Source organism: Tiliqua scincoides, chromosome 5 (assembly GCF_035046505.1).
Source record: "Tiliqua scincoides isolate rTilSci1 chromosome 5, rTilSci1.hap2, whole genome shotgun sequence".
Taxonomy (NCBI): Eukaryota; Metazoa; Chordata; class Lepidosauria; order Squamata; family Scincidae; genus Tiliqua; species Tiliqua scincoides.
Window position 1 is genome coordinate 19485847 of NC_089825.1, and position 20591 is coordinate 19506437.

The 20591-nt window shown below is 44.2% G+C and overlaps 1 protein-coding gene across 1 annotated transcript in view; it reads left to right on the top strand.

Annotated features, from left to right (window-relative positions):
• The first annotated feature begins 1154 nt into the window (after window positions 1-1154).
• Window positions 1155-20591, top strand: part of PRTFDC1 (phosphoribosyl transferase domain containing 1) — a 67382-nt gene continuing 47945 nt past the window's right edge. Inside the window, exons 1-3 of the mRNA XM_066629049.1 lie at window positions 1155-1292; window positions 6671-6777; window positions 12327-12510. Coding sequence (XP_066485146.1) covers window positions 1221-1292; window positions 6671-6777; window positions 12327-12510 — 363 coding nt within the window. The 5' untranslated portion in view covers window positions 1155-1220. The remainder of the gene's footprint in view (window positions 1293-6670; window positions 6778-12326; window positions 12511-20591) is intronic.

A 20591-nucleotide genomic window follows, 5' to 3' on the forward strand; every position in this document is an offset into this window, starting at 1 on the left:
GGACCTTAAACAATTGTGCAGGAGAGAATTTCAGCAGGTGCAGCTTGTCATCTGTGAGATGACAAGCTGCACCTACTGAAATTCCTGCTGCTATATAATTGTTAAAGGTCCAGGATCCCTAAAGTTGAAAGTTTGCCCACTCCTGCCCTAACCCACTAACAGCACAATCCTATGCCCATCTACTCAGAAGTAAGCCCCATGGTCTTCAATGAGGCTTACTCCCAGAAAAATGCAGATAGGATTGTAGCCTGAGAGCCCAATCTTATGCATGTTTACTCAGAAGTAAGTCCCATTACAGTCAATGGGGTTTCCTCCCTACCCTGGTAAGTGTGGATAGGATTGCAACCTAAAAGGGACTACCCCTCTGGAAGCGACAGCCTTAAGGCCAAGGGAATACTGTATCCTTTTGAGTAAGCCCCTTTGCCATCAATGGCAAACATGCATGGGCTTGGAGGGACAGGAGAACTTAGGCTACAATCCTATCCACGCTTCCCTGGGAGAACATAAGAACAGCCCCACTGGATCAGGCCATAGGCCCATCTAGTCCAGCTTCCTGTATCTCACAGCGGCCCACCAAATGCCCCAGGGAGCACACCAGATAACAAGAGACCTCATCCTGGTGCCTTCCCTTGCATCTGGCATTCTGACATAACCCATTTCATAGCAAGCCCCACTGACTCTAATGGGACTTACTTCTGAGTAGACATGCATAGGCTTGAGCTCTTAGTTCTGGGCAGGAGCACTCAGGCTACAATCCTATCCACGCTTCCCTGGGAGCAAGCCCCATTGACTAATGGGACTTACTTCTGAGTATGCATAGGATTGGGCTCTTAGTTCTGGGGATAAAGCAGGGTGGCTTCTGTCTGGGGGTAAGCCCTGCCCCTATTTCTTCTCTGGGGCAGCCGGGCGGTGATGGATAAGTGGAGATCGGCTGCAGCGGGAGGGAGGGTGCCTGCTTGCTGCTCTGGAAGGCTTCATGGAGTGACCAAGCTAAGAGAGCCCCAGAGGGCGGGCAGGCGCTCCGCGGAGCGAAACCAGGCGACTCCAGCGCGGGGTTTCTTGCTCACCCAGCCTCCTTTGCCTTCCTCCAGCCCCAGCGAGGCACCTCCTCCTCCTCCCACCCTCCTTTCTTGCTTGCAGCCCGCAACATCCGATCGGAGTGCAAAGAAGGAGGCTGGGCTGGGGGTTCTTGCTCTCTGGCCTGCAGGGCCCATCGGACGATGTCTGGGCTTAGCAGCAGCAAGACGGGGGCAGCGCAGACACCACCAGGACGCAGCAGCCGAGGGGTCGTGGTAAATGCAACATCCCCCCCCCCCAAGTAGTCAGCAGCAGCTGTTGCTGGGGTGATGCCCTGCTCAAGCCCTCCAGAGCCGGCCAGACCCCCTTCCCTCTCCATCATGCGTCCTTCCCCACCCCCCCCTACAGCACCAGATCCTGCAAAACTGGGCTTCTCCTTCTGCACCCACATCCTCAGCTGCAGAGACATGCACGTGACCCATCGGATTTAAGGGTGCCACGTTCACTTCATGCCACAGTACTTTAGCCATGCAGTGGAGGATAGTACACATGGCAGGCTCTTCCCTCTCTTCCCCATCTCTGGGCTGCATACTTCATAGGGATGCTAATCTGTGCGGGGGGGGGGGCACTAACAGGTCAAGTAAGAGCCCAAGCCTATCCATGTCTATTCAGAAGTAAGTCCCATTGTGTCCAATGAGGCTCACTCCCAGGTAAGTGTGCGTAGGATTGGGCTGTTTGGCAGACATGCTAGAGTGTGATCTTGCTCTGCAGCCACAATGGTATGAACCCATCACATTATGGTAGTGGTTCCCAAACATTTTAGCACTAGGACTCACTTTTTTTTAATCAACCATTTTCAGTCACTGTGCCATGGCACACTGGTGTGCCGTGAATGGTCTGCGGGTGTGCTGTGGGAGTTTTGGGAAAGGTCATTTATTAGTAGGGCCATTGGGCGATGTGAGCCTCCACCAACAGCATGGTGTGCTTTGTCAATTGTCCAAAAACTGATGGTGTGCCTTGACTATTTTAGTACTTTGTCATAGGAACATAAGAACAACCCCACTGGATCAGGCCATAGGCCCATCTAGTCCAGCTTCCTGTATCTCACAGTGGCCCACCAAATGCCCCAGGGAGCACACCAGATAACAAGGGACCTGCATCCTGATGCCTTCCCTTGCATCTGACATAGCCCATTTCTAAAATCCGGAGGTTGCACATGCACATCATGTCTTGTAACCCGTAATAGATTTTTCCTCCAGAAATTTGTCCAATCAGCTTTTAAAGGCATCTAGGGCAGATGCCATCACCACATCCTGTGGCAAGGAGTTCCACAGACCAACCACACACTGAGTAAAGAAATATTTTCTTTTGTCTGTCCTAACTCTCCCAACACTCAATTTTAGTGGATGTCCCCTGGTTCTGGTGTTACGTGAGATTGTAAAGAGCATCTCTCAATCCACTCTGTCCTTCCCATGCATAATTCCCATGCATAATGTCAGTGTGCCATGAGATGAAAAATGTTGAAAATCATTGCTCTATCAGGACCCACCTAGGTTTATCAGAGTTTTTAAAAAGGAGATCTAGAAAGAAATATTTTATTTATAAATAATAAGAACCAGAAAAAGATCCTCAAACATTTATCTCCCTACATTTACACATGCTTGCAAACTGCAGGAGCTGAGCTCCTTACAGGGCAGTTAGCAGCTGCAGTATCTGATTTTTTAATAGCCTCAGGGCTTGAGGCAATTGGTTATCCGATCTTTCCATCACTCTTTGGCGACCCACCAAAAATTAGGTCACGACCCACCAGAGGGTTCTGACCCAGAGTTTGAGAACGACTGCGTTATGGGGTTGGTGCCTCTTTGTTTTCCCTGAAAGAGACTTTACAACCTAAATCCTTCACAGAGCGTCTGAGTTCATAGACCAGACCAAACTCTGATACTGCCTCTTAACCATTTTGCCCTATTTCCCACTGTCCTTTCATAATTACATTTAAGAGAGTATCACATAAACCAGGGCTTTTCAAACTGGGGCGTCGTGATGCCCCAGCCTGTGAGCCCTGGCCTCTGCCCCTTAAGGGGTGGGGGCAGCCTGGAGGCAGGGAGGAGGCAGCGGTGCGATCCACTTGCAGGGCGCGATCACTCCGCACTGCTGCAGGGAGCCCTGCTGCAATTCACACCGGGCTCTGTGCAGCCTGGGGAGGCTGCAGGAGGCTTGGGTAAGTGCACCCAAACCCCTGCAGCCCCCTGGGCAGCACGATCCTGGGGATCGTGCCGCTGCCTTCCTCCCACCCCCGCTGCCTCCCCCCTGCCCACGCAAGTACTTAGTGGTTCTCAAACTCTCCCAGAGAGTTTGAGAACCACTGACATATACCTATTTCTGAGGGACAAAACTATCGGATAAACCTTCAGAGATCCCACATTTTCCTGGGGATACTGAGGGATGGGTAACCCAGAAGCATCATTAAATTAGTACAGATGGGCGTCATTTATCCTCTCCCGTTTCAAACTGCATAACATTTTTCCTCAAACATATATATCCTGCTAATTTACTACCTCCTTCCTTCACTGAAGGAATTCAATAAAAGAAGGACCAACAAGCAGAGACAAGAGCAATTCTGTATGATATATACAGTACACAGTAAAATATGCCCCTGTTGCTGCCTGATGGTCCTTCTTCCATTGTAGGAATGACCTGCAGATGAGTGTCGTGATTCCACCTTGGGAGGCAGAAAGCCTCAGCCTGGTTTCTGAGGAACTGTACAAGGTAACAGCCCCACTACTCTCCCCCCTTCTCTTTCCTGCCTTCTTCACTCCTGCTTTTTTTTTGCAAGAGTCCTGTGGGAAGGACAAGTAGAAAGATTTATTTTGGAGGGTTACCCTTTTGTTTGTTTTTTTGAAGGTACACGAAGACCTCAGCCATGTAGCTAGCAAGCCAACTGAATTGATACAAAAATTAAACGTTCAAAACAAATACGTTTCCACATTCTTTAACAGACAAAAGAAAATATTTCTTTGCTCAGCATGTGGTTGGTCTGTGGAACTCCTTGCCACAGGATGTGGTGATGGCGTCTGGCCTGGACGCCTTTAAAAGGGGATTGGACAAGTTTCTGGAGGAAAAATCCATTACGGGGTACAAGCCATGATGTGTATGCGCAACCTCCTGATTTTAGAAATGGGCTATGTCAGAAGGCCAGATGCAAGGGAGGGCACCAGGATGAGGTCTCTTGTTATCTGGTGTGCTCCCTGGGACATTTGGTGGGGCTGCTGTGAGATACAGGAAGCTGGACTAGATGGGCCTATGGCCTGATCCAGTGGGGCTGTTCTTATGTTCTTAACTACAATTCCCAGGAAGCCTTGCAGGTCTCTTGTTATCTGGTGTGCTCTCTGGGGCATTTGGTGGGCCGCTGCGAGATACAGGAAGCTGGACTAGATGGGCCTATGGTCTGATCCAGTGGGACTGTTCTTATGTTCTTATGTAGAAAGGACAAGAGGCAGGGCCGGCCTTAGGAGCTGCGGGGCCCAGTTGGAAACACTTTTGCGGGGACCCCTCTAATTTTGTGGGGTCCTCTACTTATTTTTTTTTTTAACTCTTAGCTTGAATGGACCAGACCAAGAAAAAAAAATCTGTTCGTTCTGTGCAGGTGGATAGGACTTCTTTACCGTTAGTGTTGCAGTCTGCACCTAGCCCACAGCGCTCCCTGACTCTCACTTGTTCTTCCCCCCCATCTGCAGCAGCTTGCTCCGGAACAAGATGGGGGAGAGGATGGCACTGGGAGCTGTGAGGGCGGGGAAGGAGTGAGGTGCGCCTGCTGCCACCTGCATGGCACCAATTTTGGGCCAAGTGGAAGCAGTGGTGGGCAGAAAGGCAGCACAGGGCCCCCACCATGCGCGGGGCTCAATTGGGCAAAATTGCTCCAATTGCCTAAAAGCTGACCCTGCAAAGGGGGGAGGGGTAGGGTGGATTCAGGGTGCCCTGAAACCATCCTTGCTATTCTACATGAGGGTTGCAGGGTAATTATAATATTAATTATAATCTTATAATTTATAATACCTTCATTTACCCAACCTTAAAAAAAAGTAACATTATGGGGAGCCGCAGCCAAAGGCCATGGTGGCCAAGGGAACCACAAGTCAAAAAATTTAAGGAACCACTAGATTAGGCCTTTCTTTTTGCACCATTTTCCTGCCCCAAATCTCTCCACCCAGCTCCTATAGGCTGCTGACGTGGCTGTTTCTCACCCCCCCCCCCAGATTTTTGGTGGGGAAATGTCACAGCTGGAAAATACTAACCTTCGTCTTCCCATGCACAGCAGTCTTGATCAGAATCTCCTGGACCCTGTGGCTGTTTTCAGTCTAAGAGGCACTTCCAATTTTAAGCAGATATTTCTTACTGATGTAATTAGAAGCACACCTCACTTGACCCTGTGTCTTCATATGAATTGCCAAGAGCAGCAAATAAAATGGAATTCTGCATAACTTGTACTTTCATAAGGATATTTTTTCTCTTTCATCTGTTATTGACATTGCAGGGATCCCCTAAGAGGGATATGTAGCCATTTTTTATTTAATTTACCAGCTCGTAGTCTTAAAAAGACTGCAAAGCAACATTTTCTTCTTAATTCTCCTATTGGGAAAGCTACAGTTGTGGTTGTTTCTTGCCTGTGGGTACAATCTCACATCTTCCTGATGCAGGAGTACCATTGCTGAACCATCCCATGCAAATGTCCACGCTAATAGGGCCATTACTGTGCCTTCTTCTTTGTGACAGTCTCTTGTGGACGTGATTAACCTGGGTTTGGCCATCTTTTTCTTTCCAGCTGCAGGGAACAGTGGGAAGCTTTATGGATTGTTTTCCACAGTCATGTGATTACGGAAAAAGTGGCACTCGAACCATGAGCATTTGCCCAGACGGACAGCATGAAATGATCCCTAGCAGCATCCTTCCTCTTAAGAAAACTGTCCACAGGAAACTATGCCAAAGCTGGATATTTCAGCACTAGTTCTGACTGCATTTATGAGATAACACATGCTACTGTTTGAAAGCCAGAAGGGTTCCACGTTCTTGTTATTGCACTAAAAAGGCTGCACTAAAAAGCCTGTCCCCTCGCTGAGGGGCTGCTTGCATGGTGCATTCAGGCGCCTGCAAAACTGAACCACCGCTCTAGCTACGCCACTGTGAACCCCTCTAGCTATGCCACTGTAGGGGGAGCACAGGGAAACAGGGCAAAATGTTTAAGAGGCAGTATCAAAGGATTAAAGAGTTTGGTATCGGTGTGTGAACTCTGATAAAGGAGGGTACGCAAGTGTGCCAAAAGCCGTCTCTCAACCGAAACCTGAATAGACTCTTGGGGCAAAATATTGTCAGTACATGCCCAACATCTTTGACTTGCCAGCACTTTAAGCCAGAAAGAGTTTCACTCAGATTTTTTATTTTTATTTTTTCTGTTTCAGTTAACCCATTTAGATCACTTCCCACCCACCAGGCTTCATTTTAAAGGATCCAGAGATCAAGTGGCTGGGTTTTTCTGACTTTGCTTCTCCCAAACCGATTGCCTACAACGGTGGTCACATATAGATAATGGAGGAGGGGGCAATAAACTCATAAAGCAAACAAAATGTGGTTTACTAATGGAGTCCATCTGATTTTACAGATTTCGGATGACTGGCCAGGATATAGTTTGGATCTGTTTACATATCCACAGCACTACTATGGTGACCTTGATTACGTACTCATTCCACATGGGATCATTGTTGACAGGTGAGGATTTGTGAGTGTGACAAATACTGGAGTCAAATGTTCAGTTCCTCCAGAGCAGGAAGCACCTCTTGGTTTGGCAGCAAACATTATTCCAGCCATTTGCCAGGAAACTAATGACCTGCTTGTTAAATGTTGACATCCTGATTTAGGATATAATCTTTACCAGAGTTACTTTAATGTAAGTTAAGTTGAAATCCACACGATGTACCTTCAAATTGTTATATTTAGGACTGAGATTTTTAGGACTGCCTTAGAAGGTGAGATCAATTTCAAGTTTACCCATTGATAGAACAACACCCTTGTACAGATATTCAAGGCTTACTTCCTCTTCTTGTTCTCTTGTTCGAATTATGTTTTTCAATTCTTATACTATAGTGAGTTGCTTAAACAAGAATCATGCAATCATTTTTTAAAAAATGAGACTTGGTTATCATTTTGGTTAAAACAATTATTGTCATGATTTGGCTCAGTTCATGCCAAATCATGCCAAATTTGGCTCAGTTCATGCCAAATCATGGTTTATGCTAGCCATAGTTTAGAACCCAAACTACAATTTGAGTTTCCACATTTTACAACAGGGAAAACCATGATTTAGAGCTCTTCAGTGCCATCGCTATGGTTTGCATCACCTGTTGCAGGAGGCCAGCACTCACCCCAGTGATGGACCTCCTCCCGTGCAGTGGGCGGGACAACACCCTGGGCAGTGGGCATGGTGATGCACCATTTCCCTGCTGCTGCTGGGTTTTTTGGCTATAACTTTTGATAGAATAGGGATTTCGTTTGTTTCACTGCATTCATTTTTTCATTGCATTTTGCATGAAATTACATATTGAAATATATATTACATGATGTTATCTGTTATATATAAGGATCTAAAGGCCTTAGGAGTGGACCTCAACAGGTGGGAAACCTTGGCCTCTGAGCGGCCCGCTTGGAGGCAGGCTGTGCAGCATGGCCTCTCCCAGTTTGAAGAGGCACTTGCCCAACAGACTGAGGCAAAGAGGCAAAGAAGGAGGGCCCACAGCCAGGGAGATACACCAGGGACAGACTACATTTGCTCCCAGGGTAGAAGGGATTGTCACTCCCGAATTTGCCTCTTCAACCACACTAGATGCTGTTCCAGAACCATTTTCAGAGTGCGATACCATAGTCTCCCAAGACTGAAGATGCCAATGATGATAACATGATGGCATTATTCAAAAATACCAAGATTTTAAAAATTTTGGCTGGTAGTAGTGTCATCCCCCCCCCGTGTGCGTCATCTGGTGTGGTCCGCACCTCCCTAGCGATACCACTGCTTCCCTATCTGCACATTGCTTCTTAAGTTCCTACTCTACATTACAGCATGTTTGGAGTCAGAGTAGTGGCTGGAACTCTGGTTTGTCATTTTAGATATCATGTCTAATCATTGTTAGCACAAAACATGGCTTGCAAATCTTCTTCAAACCATGGTTTTGTGATTTAGTTTGCCAGCTGATTTCAAACCTAAGGCTGCAGTCTCAAACACAGAGTGTAAGCCCTTTGAACCCAGTGAGACTTACTTCTGAGCAATGGCATCACTCGGAGGTGTGGGGAGTGCGAACCGCATTGGGTGACACACTCGGGGAGGGTGACACCACTACTGGCCAAAATGGTGATATCTTGGTAATACCACCATGATATATATGATTCAGTGCTGAGAATAATGCAGAATGCAATGAAAAACTGTGTTTAAGTATCTGTATTCTATCAAAAGTTATGGCCAAATAACCAGAAAAGGAAAACACAACTGCCTTATGTAACAAAAAGTGGATTTTAGTATTCAGTACTGACCAACGGAACTGATTGTTCCAAGGGCCAATGAGGTGCTATTATTTCACAGCAGGAAACCAATAAGGTGTTAGCTCTCATTTCCATGCATCAGAGCTAATACTAGAACTCTTATTCAGTTGTGTGAGTGTCATCAAGTTGGCCACTGGGGTTTTTTTTTGGGGGGGGTGTGCAACGGATTTTTTGGGAGACCTGTACTGTGATATATTAAAAATAAATAAAACTTATTTTATTAGGGGTTAAACCAACCCTAGTGTTGCCTCTGCATTTACACTTTGTGTACGATATTGTAATTTATTTTGTATGGTATGGGAAGAGATCCGTCATGGGAGTGATACAATGAGCTCTTGCACCGGGTGATATCTCGCAAACCCTAGTAATATCTCTGCTTCTGAGTAAATATGCATAGGATTGCAATATTACTTTGTCAATTCAGCTATTGCACCAAGCCATTGATACCTTTAACCATGGCTTGGGGTGTTGTCTGAATTAAGCCTAGAATGTCATGAACTTACCTTTTAAAAAAAAGTATGTACAGTACTTCTTAATTTATTTTACATTCATATTTTGCTTTTCACTTAATAATAATAATAATAATAATAATAATACAGGTATTTATATACCGCCTTTCTTGGTCTTTATTCAAGACTTTATTCAAGGCGGTTTACATAGGCAGGCTTATTTAAATCCCCATAGGGATTTTTACAATTGAAAGAAGGTTCTTTCTTTCAAGAACCACAACATTCAGGTGTTTCATTCTGATCTGGTTTCACATTCTGGCCTCCATCCTCCCACGCTCAAAGCAGATGGAATAGCTCGACTGCTTGTCAGCTGCTTCAAGGTCGCACGGTGCCGGTGGCCTCGAACTCGCAACCTTGTGGATGTTATCTTCAGGCAAATGGAGGCTCTACCCTCTAGACCAGACCTCCTGCCCTTAAGGAACTCATTGCAGCATTTATAGTTTCACAACTACCCTGTGAAATAGGCTATTCAGAGAAATTGTGACTTGCCCCAGGCTATGCAGTGAGCTTCACCAGAGATTAGTACCTGCATTTCCCATGCCCAAAACCAACCCTGTAGGCACTGCATCCCACTGGCTCTCCTGAAATATAAATGCCAACTTAATGAGACCTTGTCTGTTTTTATATTTCAGACTTTTTTTTTAGAATAACTTACTAAATTTTTTAAAATTAATTTTGAAAAGCTCTTTGTTCATGCTGGCTGGGGAGTATTCACTGATGAGCTGTTGTCAGGAATAAAGTTTAAATGCATAATTTTGGAGATGCTTTGAATTTTAATGTATAAATGGCCTGAGGGCCAAAATGTCACTTGAAATAACTTAAGCTGCAAAATGTCATGCTTAGAATAGTAGAAGAGTGAGAAAAGTGGAGTCCTTAATGATAATTCTGCACCTCTTTCTACATTAATATATCATTGGCCTGGGGTTGCTGCTCTTCTTACTGGATAATCAACATATTTTAAATAAATTTGTAGGCTGACAAAAGGACCTTCATTTAGAATGGTACATCTCGAGTGCTATTGTAACATACTTCCAAGCTGTAAAAAATGCATACAAGAGAGCAGTCAAAAATATTTGCTACTCGTCCTCATTTGTGAGGCTGGAACAGTCATTAGAACATAAGAACAACCCCACGGATCAGGGCATAGGCCCATCTAGTGCAGCTTCCTGTATCTCTCAGCGGCCCACCAAATGTCAAGTGTGCAAATTTAGCTGACAATTCCAGGAATGTCACTTGTCTTGTGTGTGTTGCTTGATGTGTAACTACTGGTACTTTCTGGCTTTTCATATGTAAAAATTGTATTTATGCATGATAGCTTGCACCAGTCTGTGGCTGGAATGCACATTCCATTATATGCACTCTCCATGTATCACTTTCCAAAGGATGCACACTCAAGTAATCAAATATTAATTTTTTAATTTTGTCCCACAGTTCTTCCAAGGAGTTAATGTTTTTTATTTGAGCAATATATTTTGGAAGGTGGAACCTTTTTATCCACGTATCCGGCATCCATGGATTTGCGTTACCGTGGACGCTGAACCTCTGGATCGCCCCCCTGCTGACCTCCCAGATGCAAAGTTCCAGTTGTGTCTGGGAGATTTTCTGAGCCTCTGAGAGGCTGCATGCCATGGTGTGTGGTCTCTCCAAGGCTCAGAATGCCGCCCAGAGCCTTTTTAATGTGACTGGTTTTCAAAGGAGCCAAAAAGTTGCCGGAATGACTTCTGGTTTGTTTTTCCGGGCCGAGGTTGGCCAAAAACTGAAGATTTGATTATCCACGGTTTTCGGTATCCGCAGGGGGTCCAGGAATGGGTCCTCTGTGGATACAAAGGCACCACCTGTACTAAATGACTGTGTCTTAGAGCGGTTAGGACTGACTAGAGGAAAGGTGGCCCTAGACTTTGTCAAGTGTGGTACTCAGGACCTACTGCAAGATACTGAATCAAGAGGAAACAATGACCATAGTACTATCCAGTTTAACATATGTGTAATTGGAATATCTTCAAGAAAGTCCATCATAAAAAACACTTGACTTCAAAAGAGGGGATTCCTCAAATGCCAGTGGACTAGTGAAAAGGAAGCTGAAAGGGAAAATGAAGTGGGTAACATCTGTTCAGACAGCAAGGTGGTGGTTTAAAACCATAGTAATGGAAGGTCAACCATTCCACTAAGTAGGAAAGGCACCACCAGGTCAGGTGGATGTCAGCCTGGCTCATGAGTCAGTTGGCATCCTTCAGTCTCGGAAGACTATGGTATTGCACTCTGAATAGTGGTTCCGCAACAGTGTCCTATCCAGTGCGCGAAGCCTGGGTAAGGTAGATATGGAGGATAGACTATTACCCATGCAGCAAATCCCCCCTCTCCACGTCGCTGAAATGGTCCAATGGAAAGGCAGAAGCCAGTACGGTTGGTTCCAGCGGCGTCGCAGGAGTTGCCAGAACGTGACTGTGTTCAGCCACGGACTGCCTCAGGGACTCCGGCTCTGGATTTTGCCTGAAGGTTGACTCCTGAAGCCTTTTCCATAACGGGATGTAGCCACAAGGCAGTGGAGGTTTGGGATCAGAGTTTTCCTTCTCTCAGATGAGCTGCCTTCCCAGGCTATCGAGTCCCATCTACCCCGTGGCTGTTTAGTCGCCTCTTATAACAAGTGGCTCATGAGTGGAGTCAAGGAAACTGTAGAAGTGGTGGTATCTCAGCTCTAGAGGCTCATGGATGAAATGGATTATCCTGATCTCTTTTAGTCCACCTTTCTCTCCTGCTTGTGGGTTTCCCAGAGGCAGCTGGTGAGCCCCTGTGGAACAGGATACTGGACTAGATGGGCTTGTGACTTGATTCAGAAGGACTTTTCTTATGTTCTGATAATTTTATGGTGATGCACATGGCCTCCCATCATTTTATCCTTGAAACAACAAGGTAGGTTAGACCGGGAGAGCGGCTGGCCTAATATCACCCAGTTAGTTTCTTGTTGTAATAGGGATTTGACTCGGGTCTCTCTGGTCCAAGTCCCACACTCCTACCAGGGTAGATATGCAGCTTCAGCCACATTCTAGTGCAACTAATCATACATACATTTTATGCATAACTAGAGTTGGTTTGGGGCAAATATGCTCTTAAAGCTGGACTGTGTATGAAGTGTAATCTCGTAAGGTTGCACCTTAGAATATATTAGCATTGGAAAAACCCAAGCCCTTAACATGCATTTATCCTTAATTTTTGCTTTAGGATAGAACGCTTGGCCAAAGATATCATGCAAGACATCGGCTACAATGACATTGTGGTTCTCTGTGTACTTAAAGGTGGCTATAAATTCTGCGCTGACCTTGTGGAGCATATTAAGAATCTCAGTAGAAACTCAGAAAAATTCATCTCCATGAAAGTTGACTTTGTCAGACTGAAAAGTTACCGTGTAAGTAATCAATTTGCATATTTAAAAAATCATCATTGGATGAATGTGGCTTGTTTACAGCATTTTCTTTTGCAAAATGTCGGGTCATCAAACTCAGTCAATGACTGAATTGGAAAATGTTCACGTTCCCTAAATTGAATATCATTCTGAAAAGGGAGGGGGAGAAGGAGACATTGCATTTCAGTTCTCATTGATTTTAATAAGATCTTTAAATCTTATTAAAACCCTTGTGCTTTATCCATGCACTTTATCCATTATATGTGCAAAGTACAAAAACCCATTGTACTTTAGACCTCCCTCTTCTGCTGTGATATAGCGTAACAGAAATTGAGCCAGCCTGCCAGCACAGGTTTTTAAAAAAAACAGAAAAATCTTTTATTTACTATATTTATATACTTCCTTTCTGCCACATCATTCAACATGGTTTACATTTGATAATAATGGCCTGCAGTCTAAAGGCTATGGCACAAAAGGAAGAAAAAAAAAGTTGGGAGGGAAGAGGAAAGTAAACAAAAGTCAGGTACAAGTGAACATGTCTATATTGTTATGTAAGGAAGTTACCTAACCAGGTGAAATAGTCAGTTCTGGAAAGGGAGGAGCCAAATGGTGGTTGGTCCCAGCTAAGCCAATGGAGTGGACTTTGCCCCCTGATTATACTAGAACTTAGGTTTTAGATGTGTGCCCTGAGCAGAAACAACAGTCATTGGCTCGGATTCAAAGCACAGTAAAACTGTGAGCCCAAAAGGGAAAGAAGTCTGAGTGTTGTTTTTCTTGAAGATCAGCCCCTCCCAGCACGCTGCGTTTTAAAAGATTGTTGCAACTCTGAGCGGAGTTCCAAGAGCAGTTTATGAACTGGAATGTGGTTTCACAGCTACTTAAAGGAAAAATGTGAAAAATTCCACTGTCCTAGATTCCACAAGCTCCTTGAATGAACCTAAGCAGTTCCTTGGATCCTTACCATGTTTACAATGAACTATCCTTTGTGTGTGTGTGTGTGTGTGTGTGTGTGTGTGTGTGTGTGTGTGTGTGTGTGTGTGTGTTGTGTGTGTGTAATGCCCATGTTATACTAGGGATATGAAGGCAAAATATCAATTTTTTAAAAATCATTGTTTTCTGCAACCACAAGGAACAGGAGATAGGGGTGCTCACCTGCCTAACCCAGGCCTAAATTTCATTTTGATGGTAACTGTAAGGTGGTGAAGTGGTGCGTTCAGTTTCTCTACTGTTATCAGTACAGAGACAGTGTTGTGTAGCGATTAGAGTGTTGGACTAGGATCAGGGTAACCTGGATTCAAACTTAGACATGAAGGGCCCTGCTTAAGCTCACATGAAGCTTGGACCAGTCACCGTCTTTCAGTGTATCCTTCCTGACAGGTTGTTGTGAGAATAAAAGGGTGTAACTCATGTATACGTCCCTCTGCTCCTTAAAGAGACGGTTGAATATAAATATGGATCAATTACCCCTTATCTGGACATCCGCAATCCAGACTATTCAGAAATCCAGTCATTTTTATTCGAGACTTTTTTTTAAACTTTCTGTATTATGAACTCTAGAAGGTCTTGTGCTCATTCCCATGTGCAGTGAAGTCAGTTCTTTTCTCTGCTCTGTGGGTGTTGTACCTGTACAGACATCGTTGAAAAATGTCAGAGAGGCCAGCAGACTCCCGTATGGGTAACAGTAAAAAAAGAGCAAGAGGCAGATCTCATTATATTTATGGAATTATTCCAAAATCCAGACACCATCCTTTCCCATGCAGGGCAGATAAGTGATACTCAACCTGTATGAGTAATAATATGTTTATATTACTGTTGGTAGTATTTGTGTGCTTATAAAAATTCCTTATTAACTTGCAATCCTAAATGCGCTTTCCTGAGAGTAAGCCCTATTGAGCATGACGGGATTTACTTTTGAGTAGACATGCCTAGGATTGCACAGCTAGATCCTTTTAATTTTTCCTTTTTGTGCTAGGAATATTCTCACTTTCATTCCTCTGGTTTTCTATTCACAAGTTTACTATTTTGTGCTCACTTTTATTTTTATCTGGCTTGCTTTCCATCCCAGGTAGTGGTTTTCTCACACAGTTATTTTCCTCCCTTCCAGCTTCCCCCTACTAACAGTTTCCTGTTTCTCTCTCTTTCTTAAGGGAGTCCCTGCTGCTTTCTGTTCACTTTCCACAGCTGTGCTCTTTTCTCTCTCCAACTGTTTGTCTCCAAGAGCCATGTCCAAGTCTTGTAAATATTGGTGGGATTCTGTTCCATTTTCTTGCTCCAAGTTCAGCATTCGTGACTAAAAGGTTAGTTCATCAGAGATGACGTTAATGGAAGGGGAAGCTGCTGGATTTCACTGCTTAGAAAATGCTCTATGAAGCCAGTTCTATATCCCACTTGTTTTCCTGTCTGAAAAAGTGACTTTTGGCTGATCAGAAATTTTCAGTCTTATCAACACAGTTGAACTGAAATCCTGTACATATTTATCTTGGGGTAAGCCCCACTGAACACAGTGGGACTTACTTCTGTGTAGACATGCATATGATTGTTCTGTTGAGTTTGACGGGAAGTTTTGACTGCTGTCCACAGACTGCTGTCCACAGTCCCAGCAGCACTCTGAGCTCCCTTTTTCCTTCTGTTTCATTGTGCTACACACAAACACAAATACTGATGACTTCAAAAGCAGTGCAGGCTGTTGTTCTATCTGTGATTGCATATGTACAGTCTCTTATATGCATGTGAATTGAGTCCCTGGATCACAAGCACCATCAGAACCATATATGTCACTTTCAGTCTTTGTAATCTTAATGGTTTCAACTAGAGTTGAGCAGAACTCATGGTTTTTTGTGAACATTTTTGACAGTAATGTTTTTTCCCCCTTTTCAGTGATTTTCAGTTCTCTTTGCAAAAATGTTTTCTTATTCATTTATGATACCCTGACTTTGGCGGCAGCGGGGGGGGGGGGTGGATTGTGTGTGTCTGTTTCATTTTTTAATGAATTTTTGAACATCTGATAGCAATATGATCAGTACATAAGCCAAACTCCTTTTCTTCCCTGCATCCCCAGTTTCTCCCTCCCAATAATCTGAAGTAGATCTATATTGAGAAGAAAACTTCATCAAACATATATTATTAAACCCAGCGCTCTCTCCCTCCTCTTCCTCTCCCACACACACACACGGGGGGTATTTAAAAAGCAATGTTAAACTATGTCTTTTAATGTAGCCTATAGTTTGGCCTTGACATACATTTGTTTGGTTTTTCCCCCCCTGCTTTATTTAAATGAGATCATATTAAAAATGTCTAACAAACAGGATTACACAATCCAGAACAGAATTATGGTGAAAGGGAAAGCAAAATTTCTACCTTTGCTTGTATGTGGAGCTATTTCATCAGGACATTGTAAATATGATTCTAAATGTGGCTCAGATTATTATTGTAAAGCATAGTAGTCCCTGAGTACAACCCAAGAGACGTTCTCTTGCATAAATCCCATTGAAATGAAGGAGAGCTCGAGAATGGTCTTGAGTAGCTCTTATTTCTGTTATGGACATGGAGTCTAATCCCCACTTACCCATGAAGATCTCAAGGTGACTGGACCCGTCTCTGTATCTCACCCTAACCTATATCACAAGATTGTTGTGCAGATAAAATCCCTGTGCACACTTTCCTGAACTCTTTTGAGAAAGAACAGGATATAAATATGAGTAGAAATAGTAGTAACAATAATTATTGTTACCATTGTCTGTTGCCACTTAAATACTGACTACAGAAAAGAGGGCTGCTTACAACTTCATAAAATCAGAGATAAGGTCCTGTTTAAAAGTTGTTCAATATGTCCACTGTTTTAAAAAGTGAGTCATTGCATTTCTGGAGAAGGATCCAGTAACTTCCAGAATACTCCTTAGGTGCAGTGATTCATATCTGGTTCTTTGGCTGAAAATGGCATTTTCAGCTTTTGGTATCAAGGAAGTTGTTCTTTCTCCAAGCCGTAAGAAATCATCCAAAGTAAGTTGCTTTGCTATGTCTAGATCATGTGGTAGAAAGTGTAGAAGATGATGGAGCTTGAGCCAGCTCTCTTAATCTGTTTGAAATGCATCAAAATTATTTATGGTATTGTCACATTTTAAAAATTGGTTAACTCCCTGATCTCCAAACTCCACATCAGATAAAATGGACATGTTGATGTACGTATACATGCAAATACACTTTTGTATGTTTGCTTTTCCTGTATATGAAATTCATTTTGCAATTGTACATTCTCTGTGCTGTTGCCATAGACAGAAAGATCAGTGCCACAGAACAGTGAAAGCAGACAACAGTACTGGCCTTGTGTTTGCCACAAAGCTGGATGTTTTTTAGGGAATCTGGTTTCATCCAGCAAATAGTTCAAGTTTTGGCAAACTTACATATTGTACAGATATAGGACAACTTGACTTTTTAAAGTTCTGCTAAATGTGTGTGTGAAACTACGGACTGGTAGACAATGGTCGGTTCAAAACCAATGAGCTCAAATCGATATGAGAAATGCAGCCCTTTTCGGGCTCCCTCTGACTCTCGGCCATCAAGCCTACAAAATGCTTTTGTCTGTCTGCTCTCGTACTGCCAATGACACACATTCCTTCTGTCTTTGAACCTTCTGGAGTTGGTTCCCACTTGGCACCACTTTCTCCTTGCGCCTGAGCTCCCTGTGTGTGACTCTGTGCCTAAAGTTCCTTTCACCCTGCATTCCCTTAGGTCTGTGCGTCTCCACCTTTCTCCCACTCTTTGCCACTTCCTTCATCTACTCTCACTCTGGGCAGTCTTCCCACCCAGTCTCCCACCTTGGAATAAACATATATAGAATCAGGCTGTTAGCATTTGGTGGTGGTGGGGTTTTTCTGGTCTGTTTTCGGCTTTTGTATTTGTTTTTACCTCTGGCAGTACAGCAAACGGATGCTGTAGTTATGAATGAACTAATTGCTTCCTCCTGTGAAGCTGTCCATTGTGACTTCCTGGGATGGAAGCACTCCAAAGGGACGTTTGATTGCTGTTGGATGTTGCATTGCTAATTTATAAAAGTTGCAGCATGCATTTATAATGAGGCAAGTGTTTACTCTCTAGGCTTCTAGAACCTTTCTGGGGCTAAATAACCATAATAAAAATAAGTAGGCTGTTGTTCTCTGCAGATACAGCCTATGGAAATGCCTCTTCCCATATCACTTTGCTCAGTTCACTGTGTTATTGAGGGGGGGAACCAGCCCTGTGCTTGTTAGACTCATTGATTTTGACTGCCTCAAGGCACTATGCTCATCCTTTATTGCTGGTTGTTTATGCCCATTTGACACGAGTAATAGAACACATGACTCTCCCTGTTGAGCACTCTCTAACACATACACAAGTCCCATCCTCCCAGTGGCGTCAGTAGAGTTTGTGGAACCCTATGCGGGAGGCCACTGCATCACCCCCACAATGGAGCTCCTCCCATGCAGTGGGCATGGCGACACCCTGGTCGGTGGGTGGGGTATCAAAAAGCAACAAAAGGCATCATCACCCAGCCCCCGCTGATTTTTTGGCTATAACGTTTGATAAAATAGATATATTTCAACACGGTTTGTTTCATTGCGTTCTGCTGTAAATTACGCATTGATTGATATATAACAGAATGGTATTATTCCTAAACACCATGATTTAAACCATTTTGGCCAATAGTGGTATCACACACACCCCCTGTGCACGGCCGGCACCCCCTGCACCACCCTAACAGCACCACTTACTAAAGCAAAACTAGTATGATAAAAACAAAATAATGTGGAGAAAAATTAAAGCAAAGCCCAGTTGAAATTTAAAAAAATTCAGCAAAGTAGAACGTCCTAGTCTGCACATTATCCTCACATCCACATCACGCTTCAAGAGACCCTACAAATTAATCGTGCTTGTCGTTGCCTGTAAGACTTGTGAAAATCAGCTAAGCACATTACACTTTTTTTCAGGATACACGTTCATGTTTTTGGTACTACATGAGAGATAGGAAGAGCTGCATAATCAGCTGAAAATGGCGACAGGGCTTTATCCACGTTGAGGTGTCTTGAGTCTTGACGCATTTTTCATTGAAGAGTCAAGGAGAAATTCTTGAGTCCCCATATGTTGCAGGTAATATGGAAATGGGCATAATTGATCCTAATCCAATTGAAGGATGTACATTCACCAAAGGAAGCCTAAATGGCTGTTTTGCAAGCAACTGGCCAACTCAGCTTTTCTAGCATTTAAAAAACATGCTACCGCCAAATCCTATTGAGCCTCTGAAATGCGTGTTCCAGTGGTGCAGTGTGCTTTATGGCGGTCACAAAATGCAACCCACTATTTTGCACAGCTGGGAAGGGGGCGATATTGGAAGCGGCACACTTGGAGGCAGGCTGTGCAGCATGGCCTTTTCCAGTTTGAAGAGACACTTGGCCAACAGTCTGAGGCAAAGAGGCAAAGAAGGAAGGCCCATAGCTAGGGAGACAGACCAGGGACACACTACACTTGCTCCCAGTGTGGAAGGGATTGTCACTCCCGAATTGGCCTTTTCAGCCACACTAGATGCTGTGCCAGAATCACCATCCAGAGCGCGATACCATAGTCTTCCAAGACTGAAGGTTGCCAACAGCAACAGCCAAAGCCACCAGTATTCTATCCCCCTTTCCAGACCTCAGTCCACCTTCCCAGTATCTCTCAGATTTAACACCAGCAAAATAGCTGGCACAGATTCAAGTAGACCCATTGGGGAAGCAGAGGCTTGCTACAAGGAGGCCTTTGGGACCCAAAACTCCCCTCATGGATGCAGGGCACACCCCAGAGGGGAGACTTAGGTTGTATCAAAGTGGCTATCCAAGCACGCCAGTTCATGGTCCTACTACTTCTACCACTACAATGCCAAAGTGAACATTGTCATAACACAGACAGGCTGCTAGGCTCCCACAGCAACAAAAGGCATAAGCTTAACCCCCGATTAGGCTGGCATAACTTACTTGTGTCAACCTGGGGGTGTCACAAGCATGCCATAAGTCTGAGCCATGAACTACTTGCTGGATACAGCACAGGCCCACCAGCCTGCCTGTTCCAGCGCAAGTTAGGATTGGGCTGTGAGAGGCATAATACCAATATACACAACACAAAGATGTTTTCTTGCCATGCAAGAAGCAATGCTCTCTGTATTTCCCTTCTGACACAGGAATTCTGTCAGAGCAGCTGACTGCCAATGCCACTGTATCACCACATGGGCACAAAGTCATCATGCTACTGTAACGTTCTGTTTCACTAACTCACAGGGTTTGGTCAAGATCCTGTTCAAGCCAACAGGTATAACCCAAGGAAAAGATTAAATGTTAGCTCCCTTGACCAAAGTTCTGCCGTCACTCTAAAGATTTCCTAACACACTGCAGAGAACTGTATAAGGGAGGGCACACTGTCCTGCCAAGAGGATGAATTAAGCTCTTCAGGCAGAACAAGGTTTAAGACCAGCCCCAACAACCATAATAGTCCAGGGAAGGGAGGGTTTGATGTATGGGTGGCCCTCCCTTTTAATGAGAGATTGGACTTGATGGGCTTTTAGTCTCTACCTTGTTATTCTATGACTGTGGCATCTATTAGCTCTGTTGTGAAATGAACAGATTGACATGACAGGAAATGGATAGAAATCTAAACGCCATTAAAAAAACAAAAACCAAGGAGTCTGGTTTGTTTCCAGAACAATCAGAGTGGACAAGCTTTCTGGCTTGCTGTGTGTGTGGCAAAGAACTCCCTGAATCCACCAGCATGCCCAAATGCTTTGTTTTGTTCCCAAAATTGACACAACGGATCTGCTCTGAAATAGAGCTTTGTCCTTGAATGACTTCCTGGCTAGTGACACACAAATGAGTCTTGCAACCAGCACCAAGAAGTCCCCATTTGCTGAAGCATTCCTAGATCTAGGTCCTTCATGAAAGGGAATGCTACTTCTGCTTGGGACATTTTTACATGAGGCACTAGCATAGTCTAAATTCTAGTGTAAATTCTGGCTCCATTTGCACTAAGGTCACAACCTCAAGTTTCAAACTGGTGGGTGTTTTCTTAATTGGGTTACATTTATT